This window comes from Glandiceps talaboti, chromosome 20, assembly GCF_964340395.1.
Source record: "Glandiceps talaboti chromosome 20, keGlaTala1.1, whole genome shotgun sequence".
Taxonomy (NCBI): Eukaryota; Metazoa; Hemichordata; class Enteropneusta; family Spengelidae; genus Glandiceps; species Glandiceps talaboti.
In genome coordinates this window covers 5,682,283-5,703,257 of record NC_135568.1, presented here as the reverse complement: position 1 = coordinate 5,703,257, position 20,975 = coordinate 5,682,283, and the positions used below count along the sequence as shown (strand labels likewise).

General features: G+C 36.1%; 1 protein-coding gene across 1 annotated transcript; it reads right to left on the bottom strand.

Moving 5' to 3' along the window:
* Window positions 1-294: 294 nt before the first annotated feature.
* Window positions 295-20,161, bottom strand: LOC144450765 (uncharacterized). Its single transcript, XM_078141476.1, has 11 exons — window positions 19,843-20,161; window positions 9,270-9,349; window positions 8,550-8,647; window positions 7,522-7,606; window positions 6,684-6,747; window positions 6,345-6,477; window positions 5,108-5,229; window positions 4,086-4,330; window positions 2,746-3,751; window positions 2,139-2,264; window positions 295-1,837 (listed from the first exon to the last, which is right to left on the bottom strand). Exons 1-11 carry the CDS (start codon window positions 19,945-19,947, stop codon window positions 1,655-1,657), a joined length of 2,247 nt encoding a protein of 748 aa, XP_077997602.1. The 5' UTR covers window positions 19,948-20,161; the 3' UTR covers window positions 295-1,654.
* Window positions 20,162-20,975: the final 814 nt, after the last annotated feature.

Genomic DNA, 20,975 nt, shown 5'->3' with positions numbered 1-20,975 from the left:
TTGGTACCCCCCCCCCCCGTGTAGTTTTGTGTGAAAGCAGCTTAAAGAGGCACGCCACTCAAGGAAATAAGGCATTGCCAACAACAAAGGTGAAAAAGATTTTCAATTTGATTGGTGTTTCTTCGCAACTGAGCGAAATTATGTGATATGAAATGATGAAATAACTCTCAGAACCCAGAGTTTATGATTGCAAAATACCTTTGTTTCCTGAAGTGCCGTTATCTTTTAATATGTAAACAATTGCACGGCGCACTAACATGCAAAAAGGGTCGAGAACAAAGCCGTTTAACATAAACATTTTATTGTGTATCCACATATTGCACATAACCATACATAAACCCTTTCTGAAAGACATACAACTTTGTCATTTGGCACGACTTGAAAACACACCATGATTAAAAGTTTTAAAAAGTACGAATTCAAAGGTTTAAAATAAACATAGAACTTTACTAAATCTCATCTATGATAAATCTTTTGACACCCAAGTTTAATAAACGATTACAACTTAAATAAATAGAACTAGAAATAAACACTACTGTATACATCATATAACTTTATAGGGTGTAGTCCGTAAGGAAAAAGAATTGTTTCTGGTCAAGACATTTTGTCTAAAGTGGTGTGACGACACGAATTTTTTATTTTTTTTAATTCTCAACAAACCTGTCACTCAATCTACTATTTCTGACAGTTCCTGTTCATTTTATTTAGTACTTTAGAGCAAGTGTGTATGTGGGGCAGATGTCATTTGCTTGCTTTTGTTCATGATTGGCTCTGCACTTGTATTCACTGAAGTCGCCGGGGAGGTTTATTTTTGGTCCCCCCCCCCCCCGGATCGGCAGAGTGGGTGTTTGCTGGACAAACACGAACAAAAAACCAACGCGTGGGTATTTAAGTGATGCGCGCACTGACCAGAAACAATTCTTTCTCTTTTTTGGCCAAACGTGTGTAGTTTTGTAACTATTTTTCATTGAAATTGAAATACACTGTAGTTTTCTGAAATTACTGACATGAAGAGACATGTCCAACAATTTGAAACAACTTCGAGAGAGTATAAAAATGACAAAATGATATATTTTGGGGTAACAATGAACTCAATAATCACCAAAGTCTGAATACCACATTTTACACATTGCAAGTAATAAAGCTTATGAACTGAGGGTGTGTCACTTTAGTGCATTGTAGTATTTAACATAAATTTGAAATCTTAGTGGGCTTCATCCTTCCGCTCTTGCATAAGGAGTGTATATCAAAGCCCGCCCTCTTGTGGTCTAAAGATAGAGTTCGTGAGTAAAAAGATTGAATTAATCAGACAATTAAATCTGACAGGCTTGCTGAGTGACACTCTGACTAATCGATTGACTGATTGACAAACATAATTGTTGCTTATGTGACTAACTAGCAGAGTGAGTTAGTGAGTTAAAATGTATGAATCTGACAATCTGACTGATTGATGTTAGTTTGATTATAAACTCTACTAGTACCACCATAGTGAATAAATTACTGGCTGACAGACTGGCATACAAGAAAACCACAAATATGACAGAAGTTTACTAATTAGATTGAGATACAAATTACATGATGTATCTGAGGCACTATGCATATATCATATGCATACTCGGTACTCAGTTCAAGGAGTGAAGGTTTCCTCTCCCTATTAATAATTATCTGAAGGTAAAGAAGCAAAACAGCTCTGTCGTTTTAATTCTTGTTGCAATACGTTAATTTTTCTGTCCTTTTCATTTAACTCCTTCCGAGCTCTGTATAATTGTGATCGTGTCTCGCGAAGTCGTACGGTCGCATTGAGATCCTTGTCTAGTGTCACCACAGTAGTTGGATGCTGTGGGGAAAAATAAAACAGTTTGGTTAAAATACAGCACAAACAAAGCCATATGACGAGGTAAGGCATTCCATAAAAATCACACATTGAAATCTACATCTTGCCTACGGATGGTTATTCGTCTCATAGGAAAACATTGTCATTTGTTACTCAGATGCCAGGGATTCAATCTCAGGTTTTCATGTTAGTGTTATCTTATCACTGGATTTCATGGATAATTATTTTGTTCTGAGTCAACTACCTCTAAAACTTTGTCAGACCATTGTTTTTCACCTTGATTTTAATCTTAATCCAAACTTACCCCTGATGATTGAAGTGATGATGTTTTCCTGGCGATTAACATCTTCAAATCGACGGACTTCTGATATGATTGAATGAGCTGTTCAACATCTCGTGGTCGTAGATGTGTAACCGAAATATCATTAACCTGGTTGGGAAATTGTAATATGTGTGTATTAATATTACCATCGCTTTGACAGGTCTAGAAAACTATAAATAATGGGAAATGACAATTTTCGGGTTTTTGTATAACTTTAAAATATCGAGACAACTTTATAATGTAAATATAAAAATTATAACCCTTAACACCATATTAGATACAAAATTGTCAATTTTGCAAAAAAGAAATCGTAACTCAGAATGTACTTGGTAAATAGGTTCAGCAGTTGGTTGGGATTTTTCTTGGGTTGTCTGTACGGTGAATTAACCAATGCAAGATAATGTGAACAATGTCATCATGTGTAGTTTAGATATGGAAATGTTATTCTTGGTCAAAAAATGCACTGAAAATCACGTCATTGGTTTGAAATAAAATGAAATTAGACAGTATCCAGTTTTTGTACAAGTTGAACTTATTTCTCTCATACAAGCTGGGTAGAATCACTGTAATCGAAATAAGACTTATTTACCTGTAATATTAGATCCCCAATTTGTAGACCACTTTGTTGAGTGTTAATACTTCTTCCTAGATCAGCTACGCAGGTGAAGGCCGCTGGATCGGGACTGTCATTTTCAGACTCCGATTCCACTGACGATGATTCGGAAAGACTCGGACATTTACTGCTCGGGATGCTTAAACTTCCCTGCCGTGGTGAGGTTACTGATGATTCCGTGAGGCGAAGTCCCCATGGTTGAAAAATCCCACTCTGGTACCTTTTAATGACTACTACGTTTAGAATCGTGTAGCCATGCAATGTTTCTAAGTTTTCTTGGTTGACATCCATTGGTGTGCTCTTGTACCCGCTGAAGTCTATCATCGAATGTCGGTTGGTATAGTACGATTTTGCTATCGCTCGTGAAACTGGTGTCTGTCGTTTATGTACTTGCTGTTGTCTGGTTAGCCGAGGTGGTGTTTTTGGAGCGTCTAACCCATGTACTGGTCTCGGCGTTTGCGATGCTCGAGTGTCGTTGGCCGTTGCTCTGATGTTTCTTATATCTCCTCCTTGGGTCGTGTCGTGTCTGACTTGTTCGGAATCAGATGGATGGCGATTTGCCACTACTGTCTCTGTTCGTGGAAGTGTGTCCTGCCTGTTAACATTTGATACCGTGTTACATTGTTGTCTCTGTGGTTGTCCATCACATTTTTCGTGCCGATGGATTCTAAATTTTCCGACCTCCTCTGTTGGCGTGGTTCCACTTGTTATAAGTTTTTCTCTCATGATATCGCTAACGTCTCTGATGATATCGACGTACAGCTGAGGATGGTCATCCCTCGAGAATGTCGGATATGAATACACGTCGTCCGTCGGTGGGGATCCTATGACATACATCGAACTTCTCTCTGTCTTTTTTGAGTTACCAGTCTGTGTACGATTTAGAGATGCAAACGGTGATGCTGGCATTAGGTTATTGTTTGTTTCACGTCCAACTCTTGACGGCCCAAGGACAAACGGTTTATTGCTTGGTGCTACAACACTGGGAATAAAAATGATAGGAAAGTTTGTAAAATTATACCTACAAATGGTGCCCGAACTTGCAATGCAAAACTTACCACGTCTCCGAAAAATTGAGCTGTTTCGAATATAACAAATTTTCATATGGCACACTTAGCCTCCCTCCACGATGTCAAAAGTGTGTGTGTGTGGGGGGGGGGGGGGTCAAGTCAGATGTAATATTAGCAAGAAATTAATTCAGATAACAATTGTGAACAATTTATGAGTTGAAATTCTTTCATTTTGCTTATCAGAAATATTTAACTTGAATGAAAACAAACTCTGAGCTTGATGGTTGATTTGAAATAAATACATACCATGTCTGTTTCTTGTTCTTCTCCTCCCGGAAACGTCGTCGGGCTATTTCGGCAGTGACCTGTTCATTATTCTTGATAGCTTCTTGGATTTTATGGTTTTCTTTGGGTGTATTCTCAACTGCCTTTTCCCCACATTCTTTCCCTTTCGGTGCTGAGGATTCAGATACGCATCGTCGTATCCATTGTCGATGTTGCATCTTGACCATGGCGAGGTGCAACTTGTCGGTTTGTTTAGCAAAATTTGCCTGGAAATAAGCGAACCAATCCCATATTACTTTCGCTTGATAGACTTTCATTGTACATAGTTGTTTTAAAGTGTCAGTTGTCTAGTAAAGATATCATTTAAGTAGATAACGCATAGTCAAATTAATTAGGCATAAATGTACTGATAGCATAAGTACTGTTTAGTCACGCCTGCTCCCTTATCAAATGGTACGTTCCAGGTTGAAAGGGCAATAAAATTCTGTCGCAGACCACAGAGAAACTAAACAAAGATTCGAGCGAACCAGCTATGGTGATAGTGCATGAAGACACTTTTAATAAATTTTGCTAGTCGTCGAATACAATTATTTACAATGAATATAAAACTCTGACCAGAACTTAAATTTACAAAAGAATCAATCTCTTCGTTAATGAATTCAAACAAAATCATTTTTGAGATCATCGTATAGTTTACATCTCATGACAAAGTTGTATGATTATACAACACAGTTCGAATTGCGACGTGGGCTACTAACTAACGAGTTATTGGCACACCGGCGAATCATTTACTAACAGATAAAGCGGAATGACTTCTCCAAAGTTGTCCTGGAAAGTAAATCTATTTTGCTACATGCGTCTGATTTCTGAAATATACTTGACACCATGGGTGGAAACTGACACAAAGTAATTCATGATTGTATATCAGTTCCATGTACGATCATCTTTATGTGTAAAACTTGACAATGTGATGCGAACGAATTAAAAAAGGACAACCAATGTTGAATAAATAATATTACAAATAAAAAGAGAAATGTACAAACCTCGTCTTCTAGGCTCTTCGACATCATGTCGCGTTTCCGGAGTCGGAAATTATTGCATTTCATGGCTTGCTTATGGGACTGGCTTACAGGGAGATGATCGTCTCTGAATGGTAGAGATACAACTGTGTGCAAAGTAAGAGAGAGGTTGGTTAAGTCTGCTGTATTGTGATGTGTACAGGGCATGTTATAAAACATGTCTGCACGTGAGAGAAACCCACTAACATCTCCACGTGGATAAGTACGTCAATCATAATGTATTCGCCCACGCTGGACCTTGAATTAATCTCGTATCTATTATTCTTTTTTTTTCAATTTTACTTTACATAGATTATATTACATTATGGTCAGTTTAACAAATCATTTTCGTTTCTATTCCATTCTATTCTATTCTACCCATTCTCTTCTATTCTATCATATATATATATATATATATATATATATATATATATATATATATATATATATATATATATATATATATATATATATATATATATATATATATATATATATCATTTGATGTCATGCCATTTATGTATATGATGTTATATCATATTTTGCCCGACGTTGCATTTATATCATATCTATCACCTAAGAGATGGTATACTCTAGGGATTTAACTAGTTGACTAGTTGATATAATTCAAAAGACAAGGTGTGTATCAACTCGGGGAAGGCTTATTGCTGCAACCTACCAGTTTAATGATCTTTCCAATTAAACTTTGTAAAAATGGAGAAACAAGCTGTAGTTTAGAATGTACATAAAATGAAGGTATAGTAGTAGATTTACCCGAAAACTTACTATTTTATGTGGGTTTTTTTATTCTTGTTGTTGCCAACTGTTCTTTATCACTAGATTTGCATGGAAATTATTGCGTCTAGGCCAATAGGGAACATGTAATGAAAACTGTACTGAGCATGCTCAGACGCCAAGGACTATGGGGTTATCTGTAGTTATCATAACACCATGGTCAGGGTAACCATGACTAAATTGTTCACAACAGGAATTCATAATAGTTTATCATATATTCCATTGTACATTATGCACGGTTTTTTTTTTTCAAAATGGCAATTTCCCAAGTTTCCTATCAGATTATCAGATTTGCACCATCAACATACTTGTATAATAGATATATCTTACTCCATATCTATTTAGCAACTATATTAGTACATTATATAGATACATATATTATATTTTAATACCTAACTAGGAAAAAGTCAAGTTAACAACTACTTACAATCATTGTCAGGTGTATATTCACAGAGTTGGAAATCAGCTGGGTCATCTTTGCACTTATATTTCAGTAAAGTCATTCTAACAATGTCCTTACTTGAGGTTTTCTCAGAAACAAATAGGGTCTTGTAAGGTGCCTGCAAAAAGTAATTTCAACAGATGTATTAATATGAAAACTGTCAATCAAAATATGTATTTATCACAAAATATCTTAGTGTTCCTGTTCACAAACATACAGATTTTCAGATTTTTTCTGTCCAAATCTCAGAATTTTCAATATAATCACAGTACTTGTTTTACTTTTTTTGGCATAACGTGATTTCTACAAAATGGTTACACTGACCTCAGGATTGAGTACTTCGCCATGGACTTTAATAAAGACTCCTTTCTTTATCTTCAGTGAAAACCTGAAAAGATACCAAATACATACATAATCTCATTATAATAATTTATGTATGTATGTATGTATGTATGTATGTATGTATGGATGGATGGATGGATGGATGTATGGATGTATGTATGTATGTATGTATGTATGTATGTATGTATGTATGTATGTATGTATGTATGTACGTACGTACGTATGTATGTGTGTGTGTGTGTTCGTGTGTGTTTGTGTATGTATGTATGTATGTATGTATGTATGTATGTATGTATGTATGTATGTATTTATGTATGTATGTATGTATGTATGTATGTGTTCGTGTGTATGTATGTATGTATGTATGTATGTATGTATGTATGTATGTATGTATGTATGTATGTATGTATGTATGTGTTCGTGTGTATGTATGTATGTATGTATGTATGTATGTATGTATGTAGGTAGGTAGGTAGGTAGGTAGGTAGTAGGTATGTTTTAATCGTAAATTATATCTGTTCAATCATATACCGTCCACCAGGAAATGGCTAATTAGTCTAATGTATACCATAGAATATCGTACTGTAAACATTCAGATACCCTTCGATGTTTACCGTAGTTGGTGGAGGGTCTATTGTTTAATAATACATTTTTCCTGTAAACATAGAGCCTCGTGGTGGGTCTATGTCCTAATCAAGGTCAAGTGACCATGTATAATTACATCCACTCTAAATATCCGGACTATATTGTACAATTTCAATTGTGAGTCTACTATATCCGTCATATGTATCCGTTGTCATATATGACTGGCCAATCTTACCTGACAGTATCTATTGGCTGACACATCTGAAGTAACAATGGTTTAGTGTCGTCTTCTAACGTTATAGATGTAGATAAAGAGTGATCTGCATATAAAACGACATAAGAACGATGAATTTTAATGTTATCGTGTTGATTACAACCAAACCAGAGTGAATATAGGATTTAAAGTAGGAAGCGCGATGTTTTTCACATCTAATACAACGTGTTTTGTTACAAATTACATACAACAAAATATACACACCGATAGCGCAAAAGCATATAAAACGATACATCTTGTCTCACTGTGAACACAAATCAACGTGCACCACTGTAGGATGAAACAAGGAGAATTCAAACACAAAACTGTTTATTTGTGTTCACAGTGAAATAAAATGTAGCATTTCATGTGCATGTGCTCTATCAGTGCCTGTATTTTGTTTGTGTAATTTTTAGCAATAACGTTGTGTGATATGTAAAACATCGTGCCCCCAAATTGAAACTCTAAGGTCACGCTGGTTTAGGAGTATCCATTATATAGCTTTGTGTTATGGATATGTTGTTGTTATTGTTGTTGTTGTTGTTGTTGTTGTTGTTGTTGTAAGGTCTAGTAAATTTAAGTAAAAAAAACGATTGGCATGCGATATGGGGCATACTCAATTTGATTAGCAATTTGAACATTATTCAGTCGTTTACGGTGTTGTGATAAGATTGGGATTATCATGATTGGTTGCTGGTAAGGTTTATGTTAATTACCAGGTGCTACGTGTATAGTACTCGTACTATGATTCGTCTACGGACAAGAAGTGGAATTAAATATGTTGTTTTTACATTTTAATTTCCGACTCGTCTAGTGTCACTGATATTATCAATATCAGTGAACATATACACACGATGTATCTTATATCCTTACTGTCATGTTTACTGGTTAGTACACCGTGTTCCAACGACCAATACCATAGTCATCACAGCTAGACCAGACGCCAGATATGTACAATTTAGTGCAGTAAGTTTAAAACAGGAAAACGGTTCACAGAAATTGTCTCTTACCTTGTCTGCCTATCGCTGTTTCCATGGTGATATAGTAAAGATTTGGGTCATGGCTTTCTAATCTGTACTTCTCCAGAACTAAATTCACAAGTTTCTTGCTAAAAAGTATAATTGATATAAAAAGTATAAAAGTATAATTGATATAAAAAGGTGAACTGTAAAGCAGAAGAACAACCCTGCCTGTAGCCTGGGGAGGGGGTAGGTTAAAGTCATTGTCGTTTACAAAATCGTAATGTATAGAGAAAACTAGATGCAGTAAACTTTCATGAATATTTATTTCCACATGCATGCAGGCCAACTTGAAAGCATTCGAACAAGAAAGTATGCGATCTATTATACCCTGATAGACAACGACAATTCGTTCTGCGGCGATCGATATGGAGTAAAAATGTTCAAAATCATCATTACTCTTCCCATTTTTTCATAAATCATGCTGTATGTGCATTTTATATCATTCCCAATATTTTCCTTCACTCAGTCGTACAATATTTCGTCTTCGACTCGAACTGACATAGTATGATAACTAATTACTACCTTACACTAAAAAAGAGATGCTTTTTAATAGATTATCATTAACAGTCTTCATATCTCTCTCTCTCCCTCGCTCTCCCTCCCCCCCCCTCTCTCTCTCTCTCGCTCTCGCTCTCCCTTCCCCCCCCTCTCTCTCTCTCTCTCTCTCTCTCTCTCTCTCTCTTTCTCTCTTTACTCTTTCTCTCTCACCTTTTAGTTTCACTACTAATGCTGAACGTTTTATATTCCCATTCCTTGCGTAGAACACTGGCATGTACTCTAATTGACCCCTAGAATAATTGAAAAAAAAGAAATGATTTTATAGATTAGTAATAAATCTAGCAATTAACATTTTGTTACTGTGTTTGTTTTAATTAGTAGTTAATTTACTTCATGATGTCATGTTGTGATATTCTTTATCTTGACGTAGCATACGCCTCGGAAAAAATAAAGATTGTAAACTTTTCTGTTACTTTGTTCAATAGGCACGCCACTTTGTTTTACGACCGTATCAAATATGGCCGAATGGCGGCCATATTTGTTGTTTATGTGTTTACCTTCATATCTCTGGCATGCACTAACCGCATCCAACCAAACCTGGCATAAAGGTCAAATTCAACTCCGTTCTCAGTTAGAATCAAGAACAAATCGTGGGTAACCGTACAAAGTTTTCAAATAGAGATCAAAATGACATGAAAATTAAACCATTGTAGAATCCAATATGGCCACCGATTACTATGGCAACTGTATAGGGGAATACAATATTGTTCATTGCCTTTTTAAAAAGACGGCGAATCTCCAAATTTCTTTTATTATTTCAAAAGGGCCAGGAACAAGCTTTCATCTAGTAAAGTGTCAAGAGATTTTTGAAACTTATGTTTTCCGGAAAATTGGTCCACGGCGGATCCTCTACCTTAGCAACCGTCGTATACAATCGATATGATTTGTCCTTGTTGTCAGAAAATCATAAAAATCATATTCATACCTTTATAATTGGAAAATTGTTTTTGCTTTTTTAATTCGCTGGTTCACCTTCAAGTTTACAAGACAAATATATACATATTTTGGAACTTACATCACTATGGAAGGTCAATTCACACGTTAATAAGGCGATTTTACGTGAAACTGATAATTTAATTAAATTTGTTTATGTTACTCCGAGTCATGTCCATGCCATGGCTTCAAGTATTTTTCACAAATACGACACATGTGGTAAAATACTCCGACTTTCCAAACTACAATCGTGAAGAAGACATATAAATCCATTCTTACTACGTGGTTTGTAATGATACTCTAGCGTCATAACACATTGGTTAATTAGTAGCCCACGTCGTAATTTGAACTAATAAATCTTCACTCCTCTGCATGTTGTATGGCAATTACACTACCCCCCCCCTCCCCACCCCTACTCGATTATAGAACTATATAAGATACGCTTTCTTCAACTGGTCCGATAAATAAACCTGAAATGTAAATTTTGATATCCTGCAGTAATTCGAACTGGATGAGCATTTTCGGGGAGAACAATATTTTTTTAAAATATTTATCACACAAAATAATCATAGCATTGATAAACAAATTGGCGACGTACTGAGCAGCATTTTAACAGTTACAGAAACGGTCATCAATAAAAAGAAAAGAATGATCATTAATACTTCACAACGTCTTGGTGAGTTTGCACAATTCTCCATCACCAGGATTTATATCGCGATCTCTTTCCTAAACTTCAGAGTCAGGAGTAAAAAGTCGAAAATAATGTTGGGACTTATTTTGTGATGATCGTATCGGATTACTAAAGAATTTGACTGTCACCTTCTAAATAAAGTTGGTTCTGCTTCTCCTCAATAATTATGCATGAGTTGTGAATATAAAGGAACAAATTTCATAATATGTGTAGTACCAGAAAGAAACTTTTACTCTCCATTGGTAAATTTTCATCCTCAAAAAAAAGTACGTAATGAAACCGTACACGATTTGTTGACCACTTTCGGAAATTGTTTGGCCTAACCCTGTCAAAATGCTGCGTAGTGTGTGGCCCATTTTTATTAATGCTATTGTACGTGATGAAGATATGGAAATGTTTTCCTTATTCAGTATACATAAAAAAAACATAAAATGAAAATGTATAATTGTTATGAACATTATCGACCACGTGTCGTGACTATTTTAGTTCTGTACCCCCTCTAAAACGTTACGTAGTACTCGTGTGTGTCCATATTGTTTGTAAATGCTATTTTGTGAAGCTGTAGAAATATGTTTTTTCTTCTTTGAAATACGTAAGTGTGTACAGGGAAACCGTATACGACGTTTTTTGATCATTATGATTATTTACAAAATTTCGTAGATATCATAACAGGTTTCCTCAACTTGTCAACAGCGCATCTAGGGGCTTTACTAAAACACACGTTGCGATAATTGATAGAGAAATGGCAGAAGTGTGACATTCAGTGTACGCAAAATTAAAAGCCCAATTTCGGATAAGGATTAAAATTTAGGTGGTAAGTCGAGTAGAAAAAGTGCCGTTAAAAAATGTGTGATTTTTACGACGATGTCGCTTTTGGTGTTGTAAAGAGGCATACGGTTTTACGACGATGTCTCTTTTGGTGTCGTAAAGAGGCAAATGGTTTTTCAACGATGGTTTGACTTTTATTTACCCTATGGTACTGGTAGTACCACATCAATCATTAAGTGAATTATGAGCCATTTATCGTCACATTGATGCCAAACTCTCACCAGTCAAGTTCCTTGTGATCGAGGTTTCTCTGGTGAGCAGTTTGATACGTTGTAAATTCATTCTGCAAGGATAGAAAACACCTTGGGACAACATTTCTTGAAAACTGAAGTTCTTACAAATCTATCCAAACTCTGCCATGTGAAAGCTTATCCATAGCAAAAAAGTAGAGGTCCAGGTCTTCTTTTCATGAAAATCGTCACTCCTTGCCACAATATTCGGCGGGTATATTAGATTCTAAGATGACTTCATTTGACATTATTTTGGCAAAAATTGTACAAAGACACCCAAATTTCTTTCTTGGTTTCTAAATGTAAATAGGTTGGAGTTTTCTGGAACAAAGTAACAGCAAAAGATTAAGATCTTTATTTTAGAGATGGATTCTATGTTAGAGGGACACAGGCTGATATTATTCATGTTGGGGTGTCACTTATGTTACATATTTTAAGTACTCGCAAGTTCTACTTCAAGTTACTGGAGCATACTTAGCCGTCATGACATGGTATAACTGAATTGAACCTAGTATTAAGATACAATTGCAACTTATAAACGATTCGATGACGTAATTTTAATTACATTGTAGTATAAAAATGCTTAGGAAAGCCCTACTATGAAATCAACTTTTCTAAAAATGCCAGAAGACGTAATGTTATTAAAAGGCATGCATCGAAATTAAATTGTACTAGTCTGAGAACAGTTAATCTAGTTTGAAAACAACTTGAAAATTGACTTGATTAAAAATAAAATAAACTCACTTTAGGAAAAGAAATATCTACCTAACTTGTGTCACTTTCAAGACGCGGATTGGTGGGAAAGTAACATTAAAGCCCGTACACTAAACATATTATTCACCACCGGATATTTACAGGTCGTGAATAGCATATAGTAAGGTGAATGATGAATGCCCTAGACGTTGAAACTCCATTGGATGAACAATAGGGAAGGTGATTCTATTCTATGTCCCCAAACCACACCACAATAAAACTTCCGGCGTTCCTTTTTAACTGTACAGTGGATAAGAGAAAATTAGGTCTACTTTCAACCTCAGACCACTGAGTTTCAACAAATACAATTCACTTGTGGCTATAAGTAGTCTTTATAAATCAATTCACTACACCTTGATGTGTTGACAATATATATCATGTATCGTTACCATGTTACAGGTTTCACAATGTCCACAGAGATTAATTTATCCAGGGTGCTATTGACGCAAGATGGTCTGGTCACATCTGATACAAAATAAGTAAATTCACACTCTTCCCATGAGGGAAAGGGGTAGTTGCGTAGGGAGTGCGATCCCCATTGTAACCATCGATTTGTTAGTTCACTGCCCTCGACAGTGTAACATGGTAGTGATACATGTGGCTAAACACGTGTGAACCATTTTATTTGGTAGTTCACCAGTCGTCAGTTTGCGTGTCAGTACGTAGTACGTACGTATGTACATATTTCACAACGTAGTGAGTGGATTGATGAATGGATGCATGTTTGATGTAAGATCATGGGTGGATGTTCAGACCCACTGTAGTATGGTGGTTGGTTGGTTGGTTGGTTCTGTTGTGGTTTGGTTCTTTTGTTTGTCAATTGATCGACAATAATTGACAGGTAAGACATTGAATTGGTTGGCTGGTTGGTTGGTTGGTTGGTTGGTTGGTTGGTTGGTTGGTTGATTAGATGAGTGGTTGGATCTTTGGTTGTAGATTGGAAGACATTCGTAATGCGATGCTTGGCAAGTATTATACAGGGATTAGTATATGCTTTTGTTAGGTTTGTTTGAAGGTTTGATTTGAATAGATTTGATGGTTGGTTGGTTGGTTGGTTGGTTGGTTGGTTGGTTGGTTGGTTGGTTGGTTGGTTGGTTAATGGGTTGGGGATAGGTCGATAGATGGGTTAATTGGTTGGCTAATGCGTTAGTTGATGAGATGATCGATTGATGAGTAGGTGGTTGGTTGGTTGGTTGGTTGGTTGGTTGGTTGGTTGGTTGCAGGTAGTTGGTAATGTGGCTTTTGGTTGGTTGACAGGTTTGTCTATTAGATAGACATGTTGGTTGGTTTGTAATTGTGGGTCGTTTGGTTGGTTGATGGGTTGACCGATATAATAGATCTGTTGGCTGGTTTGCTCAAATTCCAAGTCATCAACATTAACGATACATGGACGTAAACTTGACTTTAAATATGGCATCATAAATTTCTTATTGAACATTTGGAATCTTGCGAGTACCTTAGAAATGTTGAAGCAAGTTTCACTTAGCAGAGTACTGACTGGTTTAATATTATAATCATAACAAAAAAAACTGATTTTAAAAATAAAGATTTTGGGCTACTTCCTCTTAACTCATTGGTTTATAACTTACTTGATGCTGAAATAGCAACATGATATATATGGGCAGTTGATGAACTGATGAGCCATCGCCTAGCCTGAGTGCATTAGCTTTATAAGGTGTTTGGTTGGTATTCAGCTGTGCAAAGGGGTAACAGGTCAAATAATTAAATAATTAATTCTCGTTTTTACATGATCAAGCTCGGTTGGCCCATTGTTAAATTTACCTCAAGGTAGTGGACTGTATTACAATAAGGTAATTGCAGTGAAGTATTTCGTTTAATTTCTTAGATGGTACCTCCTTGGGTCAACGCCGTGTGATTTACGATGGAGATGTTGGTCCATTACGATGTGACTGGGTTTATGGAGTCAAGCTATTCACTAGAAACATTTCAAGTCAATAGTCTTGTCGGATATGCAGTTGCAAAATATCGCATCATTTGTTTTATTAAAGGAACACAGCATATGTGCTAAAGCAGAGTACACGAAATCCGGAGACAAATTAGTTGACTACACGTGTCATTTGCTTTAACATATCGATCAGACCGTCAAAGTACCCCTATGATTTACGTACAAATCACTACATATAAAACAATTGTTTAATATCGGATGGAATAAATCATTGCAAGGAGGATGATTAGCCTAAGTATAGAGGTATTTGTTGTATAAATGGTTTCTGTTGTCTCATACAATTACACTGCCTTGCTCCTCATTCTATACATAGTGGTCCAAGATGGAGTTGCTTTGAGGAGACTGCACTAATCTGTTATCCCCTCTGGCGCTTTTTAAGATGCAATTCCTTGTTTCCGATGATGGAAATCCCATCAAAGCTGCATTCAGCTTCCAGCATTTTCTTTTAATTCTCAGCATTCTCTTTGTCGAAATAAGCATCTCGTATTTGGTTGTTGATAAAGCAATCTTTGTAGATATTTACTAATTTAGTGTTCATAGTACTTTAGGTAGCGCGAACCTTTCACATACAAAATCACAGATTTGAAGAGACAGTGGTTATTTCCCGATCGAACCACCGATTCAGAACACTTCTCCGAAAAAAAACCCAGCGTGATTAATTTTCTGTACTTTTAAAAAATTGATGTTAGATGTCATCCCCACCCACTACAACCTCCTCCTCCTCCTCCTCCTAGATCCTCCTCATCATCCCCCACATCATCCCCATTTAGCGTTAAATCCATAAAGATAAACGTAAAGATAACAAGTCAGTCGTGTTTTAACTGAACTTCTATACCAACGTTATAATTTAGATTTTAGACAGCGCACCACGTAATTGCCAAAAATACATGAAAGATTTGGGCACCATACAGGTTATATCGCTGGGTTGTCATGTTTTCGATTCAGGAATTAGAAAAAGGCATGAATTGCGACATTATACAATTCAGGAATTAGAAAAAGGCATGAATTGCGACATATACAATTTTAGACAACTGATTAACAACGGATGCAACTAGAACAAGCTGAGATAATGTCATTGTCACCCTTTTAACATCAGATATTTCCGAAATCGAACGACCGAACTGAATACATCCGGATCCTTCCAAGCCGGAGGCAATGTCTGTCGGAAATCACCAAGTTACATATGACCCCCTTCTTCTTCTATTTTAACTTTTCATCAGAATCGCATTCTCGTAAGTCATGATAAATCAGATCGTAGGTGATACAGCGTTGCCATGTCATAAAAGGACACTAATTAAGTTTACAACTGTGAACAGTTTTATTCTACTCTGACCTTGGCAATTCAAAAATAGAAATTTAAAAATGTACTATGTATAAAAGAAAACATCCTTCAAAATTTCCGGTTCTGTCAGATTTTCGAAACCTTCCAATAATCCTTCCAGGCTGATAGCAATGCGTGAGGTAAATCGTTCAGTTTCTGTTATAATTTGTCCTTCTCTTTATCCTTTTCAAAAATCAGGGTTCTGCGGAACGGCATGAATATTTATGTCGGTGTGCATTAGACTGCCTCAGTGTACAATACACATTTGTATTAAAGCGGTGGGGGGGGGGGTAAAGGCTAGGATTGGGCTAGTGATCAAACTGGGGTTAGACTCCCAGGTTTTTACAGTGCTATTCCCAAACCTAGTCAAAGCTATTAAATAAACTATCAAGATCAGTGAGCCTGATCACAAGGTTTCATGTTGAGATAGACACCATAAAGATAACACACAAACAAAGTACAGATCCCACATGGTGTAAGTGATATTTGTGTGTTATATTATACACCTTTCTTTGTTTTTAAGGTTTACCCTGAATATCTTTGCAAAAGTAATTTGGTCAAGGTATTATCTGGTGAAATTCATTCATCCATCCATCCATCCATCCATCCATCCATCCATCCATCCATCCATCCATCCACCCACCCATCCATTCATTCATTCATTCATTCATTCCTTCATCCATCCATCCATCCATCCATCCATTCACTCATTCATTCATTCATTCATTCATTCATTCATTCATTCATTCATTCATTCATTCATTCATTCATTCATCTCGGAATCTGAATATCTTCACTACTATACCAATCCGAAAATTGTTGTGGTCGTTAGCTACAAAGTCAATAGACTGAACAATTGGCTGTTACATTATAAAATCCAGCCGCTTAGTGTAACTTTAATGGGATATGTAACTATAACTTCCGAAACAACGACCACTGTTTCATTCTCCTTTGATAAGACTTTATTTTTTACCCCTCAAAAATATCACAAATACTACGCAATGTCCACAAATTTAGCTTTGTGACAAAAGTTTCTTGGGTGGTCTTGAAATGTTTAAGGTCGAAATATTGGCGCTAAAAATACCATACGCGCGTCGGCGTGTTTACCTTTTCGTCTCCCAAGTATCCCAGATATCGACTAGAAACTATTTTCACAACAAAAAGTGCATCTGAAGGACACTTTGTAAGTCCTTCCTAATGAACAATTTGATAGTGATAGGAACGACCTTAATATCAACCTAGCCCTGTCAACGAATAACTCTAAGTCTATTGACATTGACTTCTCTTGACTATTTTGATAGTGAGCATTCCAAAACGGAATAAACAACATATACTTATATCTATATCGGATTCAGTGTTATTAGTATTATCAAGTTTTATCAATGAAAGGAGAATATCATATCACCTGAATACTATAAAATTTGCCAAGGTGAAAGCTAAGGTGACTGTTATGACATTGTATGTTCGTCCTCGAAATCAAATAAGCCAGCGGTCAATGATACATTCTACTCCAGTTGTGGGAAGGTCGCTATATAATATAGTAGATATTTATTTGTTAACATATTAAGCTTACGAGCTTTAGTACCAAAGGCTCGCCACTTTTCTTTTTATTTTATATACAACAAAAAAATAAATTAAATGTATTAAATTGTTAATCCTAGATAAGCTTACTGTATATCTAATGAAGTTGAAATGTTGAGTTTGAGGTATATGGTGTTTATATACGCTGAAATTAGTTGAAGATCATTGTATGCAGGTACATGTACTATAAAGTCACCGACGAAAACCAACAATTTATGAAACGATTGGAAAATAATACCCCCTCCCCCCCCACACACACAAACCACTCATCACCCATACCATGGATGCAATATTATAGAGAAAAGAGTAGTTAATAAAACCACTTTATTTTACAGTTAAATGGATGGACGATCGTAATTGAATCAGTGTTTTGTTTCTTGTATATTACCAAACCTCCGAGTTTATTGATAAGTAAGGTGTAGAATACTAATGTGAGCTTTGTCTCCATGGTTGGACTACATAATCATGCCTCATACATGAGAAATAAGACGGATCATGATGCAATAATCTAGCGACCCAAATCGAAAACATAGCGCTCTTCCATGACATTTATTGTTCAGATTTGACCACCAGTGGTCTAAGTCATGGTATTTGGAGATGGGAAATCAATGGGCCAGAACTATTTTATACAAGTAATTTGAACAAAACCTTGTCCAACTTATATAATGAAAGTACATGATATAGGCCTGTAAGTGGTGTAATGAGCCTTCTTACTAGACTCACACCAGGTATTTGAAGTTTTGTCTAACGTACATATAAGTAGTTTGATAAACTAGAACTTGTTATTTTTTTAAAGTTTTAATTAGATCTACAACAATACTACACGCTCTCAATTACACCAGCTACACTAATGTTTTTCTCTCGCTTGACCGGCGTTTACGACGATATTATGGTACTGTTGCGCATTCATTGTTAGTCTCAACATGTTTATTAACAGCAACAATCTCACGTCAGAATTTAAATAAATTTAAGGACCCGAAAACAAAAGCAACAGACGAACAATCACACATTCGATTCTTTAGTACTTGGCATTGTTTTAATTGCTGTTGTATTTACATCCACCAACATCTTGTGAAGATGTTGAAACATGTATTTTTTCACAAGTAATATAATTTGGAACAAAGGGGGCGTTAATTAAGCAGGATTAGTCAGTAAGCTTAATTCCCTTACCCTATACCTGCCCTTCCATTCTAAACATACATAAATCCCGTGAGAACAATTTACTTTCAAAGGTTGTACCCCGTTTTACGTCATAGCTAGTAAATCTCTAGAAAGTTTTGATTTCTTCGGTGGGAGAAGTACTAGTAGTTGTTTGTGCACTTTCAGTTCTGACGTCACCTCAGGGTCGTGTTAATTTGCTTGCTGCCTCAGGTGCAAATTGAAAGAAATCAAAGAACAATCACAGGCGTGAAACTGTTGTCATTTCGTTAGCGTTTTACTACAATGTATTTAACCATAGACCCTATTGATCGAAGGAGACTTCCGTTAGTAAGTGTTAGTACACCCGGCTTTGTGTACTGTATTTATATTTGTGCTACTAGTGAAAGTGTTTATCAATTACGTCATACCGGAATCAGCGACTTATCGGTAAAGACTGAAAAAACACTCGTGATATTTTCCGTAAAGAGATTTACAAATGGAGACCATTTGGGTCGATCGATTCGCCTCTTGATCACAATTCAGATGTATTCATCGCTTCGCTGACTCGGAGTGGTCAAACACAGAATTAAAGTGCTTTTCTTGACAAGTAAACTGGAATAACAAGCCGTCTTTTCACTTAGGGCAGTCCCATATGATTGGAGATTCAAGGACACCTTTTACTGACAACTTCACTCAGCAACTGTGAGAAAATACCGCGTTTAATCGTCTCGGAGTCAGAAATCACGACCAACTATTCAAAGAATGACATTTCAGCGTAATCCCCGCGAGTGGAGTTTTAATGATGTAACTGTGTTTGGTTTACTTCGATCGTACAATAAACACAGTCAAATGAGACTGATTTAACATGCGATATTCTGATCAGTCAGTGAAGTCCGGTTATGTGTAGTATAAAACACCTGTTGCTCCGGACGTAACTTACGCTACAACCACGTTGGTGATTTATTACCCAGTCGAGTCCGTGGCCTGGGGCGTCTGGTAACCGTACAATGCTCTACTGTATCAAGCGATGTGCTAAAATTGGGGGACGGCATTTACTAGTGTTTTTGAAACCATTATAAAAAACACAATTATTTTAACAGGGGGATAAGCATATATATTTTTGAGGTTTTCAAAATATTCGAAACTGTCTATCAAATTTAGAAACTTTACTGTAATATTTCTACTAAGTTGAACTGGTTAAAGAACTAAACACGTTGAGCTAACTACAACACACTTGGACATATCGCGTGTTTTGTTTACAAACAGAGTACACTACTTACATAGCTTTCCCCTTCCTCCCACGTAAAGGAGTCTTCAGGTTGGGCCAAAGAAGGAAGTGACTTGGCCTTCTGCAAATTCTTGTACTGGGTGCAGTGCTTCAACATGATCGCGTCCGACCGACGAATTTAACCACAGATTTGATATTAAACCCAAATTTTTCGATACACAGCTTGTCCTCTCGATCCAAAAGTCCTGGTTTCGGTGGAAGTGATTAATTGTTACAAATAATTATTCAGAGAGACACCGGGCACATCGTCACGGTCATACTAATGGTCCACAACAGTTTACAACTGTACGAAAGTTGACTGTACACACAAGCACGCTGGGCGGGAAGTGTTCTGTTGTGTTCATATGCAAATTAGTATGAATGACGACAGAATAACTTGCCTTTTACCACACCTCTTTGAGAGACAGGCCCTACTCTATAACAAAATTAGAATGTCAACAGTTCAAACACTGCACAATGCAGTACCTCTTTCACCGGATATACCGATTATATTACCTATTCAACATTATGAAGGGCCTTCTCAATATGCCGTTACAATGGATATAATAACAGTCGTTGCTCAGCATTTCTCATGTCTCCCTCACTACGAGTCATTCGACCTAGAGCAGGCGTTTGAGGAAACACCCATGTCGGGATCAACAATGTCATTCCTAGAACGAGCAAGTTCGCCAAAGGACGTATACATTTACAGACCATCACCAGTATACAATCTGATTAAAATCTGATGTAGAAATACGAATCCATTCCTTATATATTTAAATTTACTTTATATAACTACTTTTTTTTTTGTAATAGATAGAGGCATCTCACTCATGAAGAAAACAGTGCTCAATGCAATATTAGTAGTAGGTCATTACAGGAAGTTGTAACAACTTGTCACTTAATTCCTTGAGTTTTGGATATACATATATATGTATGTATGTAAGTATATACATATATATATATATATATATATATATATATATATATATATATATATATATATATATATATATATATATATATATATATATATATATATATATATATATATATGCATGCATACATACATTCACATACATACATACATACATACATACATACATACATACACACACACACATACATACATACATACATACATAC